This window comes from Morone saxatilis, unplaced genomic scaffold (genome assembly GCF_004916995.1).
Source record: "Morone saxatilis isolate NCDOM2014 unplaced genomic scaffold, NCSU_SB_2.0 Contig12, whole genome shotgun sequence".
Classification (NCBI taxonomy): Eukaryota; Metazoa; Chordata; class Actinopteri; family Moronidae; genus Morone; species Morone saxatilis.
Genome location: NW_023339674.1, coordinates 2,624,901 through 2,630,363, shown reverse-complemented (window position 1 = coordinate 2,630,363; position 5,463 = coordinate 2,624,901). Strand labels below are relative to the sequence as shown.

At 46.5% G+C, this 5,463-nt stretch overlaps 1 protein-coding gene across 1 annotated transcript; it reads right to left on the bottom strand.

Annotated features, from left to right (window-relative positions):
* Window positions 1-454: 454 nt before the first annotated feature.
* Window positions 455-4,401, bottom strand: LOC118321506 (forkhead box protein F2-like). Its single transcript, XM_035652848.1, has 2 exons — window positions 2,998-4,401; window positions 455-1,135 (listed from the first exon to the last, which is right to left on the bottom strand). The coding sequence occupies exons 1-2, from the start codon at window positions 3,971-3,973 to the stop codon at window positions 963-965; spliced, it is 1,149 nt and encodes a 382-aa protein (XP_035508741.1). The 5' UTR covers window positions 3,974-4,401; the 3' UTR covers window positions 455-962.
* Window positions 4,402-5,463: the final 1,062 nt, after the last annotated feature.

Sequence of the window (5,463 nt, the reverse complement as noted above, 5' to 3'; positions counted from 1 at the left end):
GAATCACTCCTGTCTGTTGTATTAGTTTATTATAATTACTGATGTTCACATGTAAACTAAATTTTAATGCTGTAGCTGTTTGCAAAGGGAGATAATTTTGAACTATTCTGTAGTTGAATCCATAATCAAGCTTAAAATATTCTAAACTGATTACAGGTTTTTCATGTTGAATCCTAATCTGTAAATAAACTCCAGCTGCCAACTATAGGAGTATAAAGTATAAAGTAGCAGAAAATGCAAATACTCAGTTATAGTGCCTCAAATATGGTTAATGTTACTTTCCATCACTGCTGACCATTCTGGAAATGTGTAACCGGCCAGAAAGCAATATTTAAAATGTAATATGAAATGTTTCTGCTGTATGCAAACTCCCTCTGAAGCAAATGAATGAACTTTTCTACATGAATGTGCATGGACAGACAGAAGTCTTTAGGGATGTAGCCTAAAATATATATCAGCTTTATTGAAACCTTTTACAAGACACAAAGTTGGCAAAGGGTTATACAATAAGTGCAAGGTTTGTTGCAGTTCATGTTAGCCTAAAGCGTCACGTGTGTAGTTACTCTAATAGGATAGAACATAGTTACATAGAATATAGTTTGTTTGCACGGTTTACAGGAGCAAACACATTAAAAGTCGTGTTTCTGACTTCTTTTGAAGAAGAAAACGCTTGTCAGGGTTCATATAGGCGAAGTGGTTTTTCTAAAGGCCTCTGGGGGGTTTCTTCATTCATTTCCTTCAATGCATAGTTTTCTCAAGTCCAACCAAAAAAGCTACTTTGGCTGCAGGTAGGAGGCAAACATGTGAGTGCGGACGCCACGATACATCCTGGTATGAATCCTCCAAAAATAAAAAATAAGAAAGTGAAAAAATGTCCTCTTTGTTTGTTGTCATGTGACGGAGCTGCAGTTTGACTGGCCGTCGCTGCCTCTCTCGTTTGGAGTCCGCAGTGACAGCAGAGCTCACATCACGCACGGTTTGATGTCCTGACACACGCTCTGGGGGTGGTGGTGGTGGTGATGGTGATAGTAGGATCCGCCAGCCGAGGGGTGGAAGGAGGAGATGCCGTTAAAGTTTAACACGAAATCTTTCCTGTCGCACACCGAGGAGTGGCTCTGATAGCGTGGAATCCCCACTGGGGAGGGGACAGAGAGCACAATATATTCAGTGTACATCCATATTCAGTATTTTATTTGGGGGTTTTTAGATTAGTATGCACAATAAAACAGAATGTGGCAGGTAAATGTAGTTTGTTTAGACCTGATATTAATGTTTTACATGTCAAATATTTTCTAAATAAAATATAAATTAGCCTGAGATGTTTCCTAAAGCGCAAATAATGAATTTCACTTTGGTTCTGATGTAAAATGTGGATTGGTGGATGTAAAATATGAGGCAATCATTTTTGCAGCTGCAACAAATGTCGCCCTGAAGCTGCCATATAGGCTTTAAAATTAAAACCTGACTACTGAGGCCCTGAGATTTGATTACTATTATTTATAAAATATATAACATTCTACCTTACACACTCACATCTTTACGGTTTTACAGTTACATTAATGTGTTAGTTCTTTACATAAATAGAAAAAACGTATTTTTATTAGTATTAGTATAAAATAATACGTTTTTTAACATTTGCCTTCTGTACACTTCCCATGATGACAGCGCAATATTTCCCCTGTTAATTTGTATTTTAAAAGGCATCGTCTTCCTTCAGCTATTTAAAAAAAAAAAAAGTCAATGCCTTTATTTTGATTAATAACCAATAGCAGTGATCTATGTGAGCAAAAATCCCCCTTGCAAGAATATTTAAATCAGACTCAGTGGCCGTCATTTTGTGCCTGTAAGTGAGCCTCTATTTCCAGAAACAGAAAAATAAATGGGGAGGCTGTGGCTTCAAGGTCATAAGGACTCCAGATGTGACTGTGTTTTTCAGGGGAAGACAGCAGGCTTTATCCTCCGGGCCACAGCTCGCTGCCCGGCGCCCGTTTTCACAGACAACACATGAGCCCCTCTGACTGACAGTACAGTCCCCGACCCTGTTACAGTGCAGTCCAGCACATTTATCCTCCGCACAGCCTCAATTAGGGCGCTGCGTAAAGTTTAACAAGGCCTTTCGTCTCTTGTGGATACGCGGCGGTTGAAATCCTCCGCCGGTGTGGTCCGACCTGCACAGTCTTTGTTTGGTTAACCTCTGGGACCCTTTCGGGCTCCAGCATGGGTTACTCGCCTCGGTGAAATCCCCAGACTTTAGTAAAGCCTCAGTGTGTTGTGTTAAAGTAAATGAGCGTGAACTGGGGAGGGGGAATTAACAACGATCACAACATAGCTGTTTTCCCTAAATCTATTTACTGAAGAAAATATCCCGTGAAGACTGGTGCAGATGTGGTTAAGAAAGTCCAGCAGGATGTGGATTACAGAGACCTATCACACATTAGCAGCTCTTAGAATTAGATTGATTTATTTAGGAAAATCATTTTGATTTTACTGACCCGAGCTCAGGCCAGTGGATGGCACTGGGTTGGTTTTATTAACCAATTAACATTCAGTGCAACTTTATTATTCTATAAAATGAGTTACAACAATTGTTGAATTATTTTGACACCCACAACGGTTGACCTTAGTAAACGCTTAGACGGAGATAATGAGGGGAAAATACAGTTCAACTAATTGAAATAACTATAAATATACATGAATGTATTTTTTATTACTCGGACATATAAACTACCATTTGGTATTATTTTGCCTGTCAAATTAGCACAACCATCCTGATTTTTAAATATTAGTTATTTATGAAATATATCATTTCATAATTGACTCTGGACTCGCCACAGGCCTCTGCTGCAGATGGAAACTAAATGTTCCATATCGCAGTCTGTCGTTCAGATGAGTTTTTTTGAGGATTATTATCATGCGTTTTTATTAATGTATTTTTATAATAAACCCCCACAGATATTAGACGGGGTTCATCATTCCCAGTTTGAGCCATTGTGGTACCTGATATGTCGCTGGTGTGGCTGTCCCTGCCGTTCTGGTGAAGATAGCTCTGCTCCAGGGAGTAAGGCGACATGCCGGAGTGTAAACCAGAGGATGCGGGGCTGCTGGAGGCTAGAGGCTGCTGTTTGATGTACGGGGACCCGCCGGAGGACGCCCAGTGTGCGGATGTACTGGCATACGGGGAATGGCCGTCCAGCGCGCTGGCCATGGCTGGAGAGGACGGTACCGGGCTGCTGCTGCTGTCCGGTCCGTACTCCCCGTTCGGCGGCACAGGACAGCTCGCCATGTATGTGGAGCCGGGGCTCGGGGACATGTGGGGTACGTGGTGGCCGCCGCTCAGCCCGTCGTACCCCCCGGCCATTGAATTGCTCATCATGTCCAAGTTGTAGCTGTTGCTGTGACAGGCGAGGGAGGCGGATGGAGCTTGAAAGTCAAAACTCTGCGGCAGAATGGAGGTGCCGAAGCCAATGCCGTTCATCATCCGATACATGGGTTTCAGAGCTTGACATTTTCTTCTGAAGCCTCTGGGTCTGCGACGGAACGAGCCCTCCTCGAACATGAACTCACTGCCCGGGTCGATGGTCCAGTAGTGGCCTTTCCCCGGCCTGCCCAGCCCTTTGGGCAGCTTGATGAAGCACTCGTTCAGCGACAGATTATGCCGGACCGAGTTCTTCCAGCCCTGATATGAGCCCCTGAAGAATGGGAAGCGAGCCTGGAGGAACTGGTAGATCTCGCTCAGTGTCAGTCGTTTGGTGGGGGAGCTCTGTATTGCCATAACGATGAGAGCGATGTAGGAGTAAGGAGGCTTTTCCGGTCGCCGTAAACCGGAGCTCGTCTTCTTTCCTTTAATGGCGGTGGACGAACTTTCTGTAGCGGCTTGTGGGCTCAGCATGGCGGGGTGCAGGACGCCGGACGCCGGGCTGGATCTCAGAGGAGGCGGAGGGTCCAGCTGCTGCTGAGGGGTCTCGGTCGTCATCTCAGCTCTGACGTACGACTGGCGTAGAGTGAAGAGAGGGAGGGAGAAAAGACCAGCCGGGAGATGTTTCAGAAGAGAAAAATGTCGGATCCGGCGGTCAGTGTCCTTGCGAGCGAGCGTTACTCCGCCAGTGGTCCTCAGAATCCCAGCGCAAAATGGAGTGAAATCTGTCTCCAGTTACGCACGACTCTCCCGTTACGCACGGTGCTCCCTTGACGCATGCAGAACGCACGGCGGGTACGCACTGACACAGAGAGGAAGAGGAAGAGAGAGTGGGGGGAGCTGGTTATCCACTGGAGACTGAGTGTCCAGGACTTCAGCTCGACACAGAGGCTCCACTGGGTGTCACAGCGGCGCTAAGTGGTGCTGTGTGGCGCGCCCGGTGGCCATCGACCGCCTTAATAGTCCCTCAAGTGGAGGAAACACGAAAACCCTTCGACTTATTGCGCGCAACAGTCCAGCCAAACAAAGCCCGACCACCTATCATTTCATAAATCTTTCTTCCCTCTGCGAGACCCCCCCACCCCACCCCCACCCATTCTCCTCATCCGCACTCCGCGCCTGCAAATCTCCCTGAAATCAGTGACGAATAGAGCCACCCCCCTCCACCCTCTTGCCAAATCTGGCCCAAGTCCACTTACCGTTCTCAGCAGCGTTAAAGCCCCTCATTCTCTCCTCGTCTTCTCTCTCCCCCTCCCTCCCACCTCCTCTCTCCAAGTTCGGACTACACGCAATTAAGCAATCTATCAAACCTCCCCCAGACATCCCAATCAACAGCGCCACACGCCAGACGCACAAGTTAAAAACGAGCTTTTTTCCCCCTCTGGTCCGTATGTATGAAGTTGTGATATCAGCCCAATGTGCAACACATCATACATTTTCCTGACACGAATAAACCACCACAATATGTGCAAAAGGTCCAGCTTGCAATTGAAACCATGATGCCAAAAACATTCACATGGGCCTACATGATATCTGCCGCAGATAATACCCAAACGCATCGCTGTGGAGCAATAAAAAACGCACCATCTTGTATTATTTGTATTATTTTGCTCATAATTTCCTCCCAAACTGGTCCAGAGGATAACAAAAACAAACTGTCGCGGTGCCGGGCTGGGGCGAGGAGTGTGAGAGATGGAGAGGTGGTGGTCTTTACCGTGCGTGTGTAAGCGGGGGGTTGCTCTGAGTAAATGACTTTGACATGAGTGGAAGCAGGCTTTTTCCATCAAGCCCGGCCCTGGATACCACACACAGCGCGCCAGTGTCAGCTTACCGCCCCGGGCCAGAGCCGGTCCCATGGGCCCCACGTTCATTAGAGAGAGAAAAGCGAAATTAGGCGAGCGGGCGTCGACAGTTTCCTCCCCTATGGAGACATCACACACAGATTTGTCCAACATGATGGAGTTATATATCCCATAAAGGTAATATCAACATCCGTGCTGCGTCGGAGCGGAGATCATTGGGCTTTGAAGGGGGTGAAAAAAGTGGTT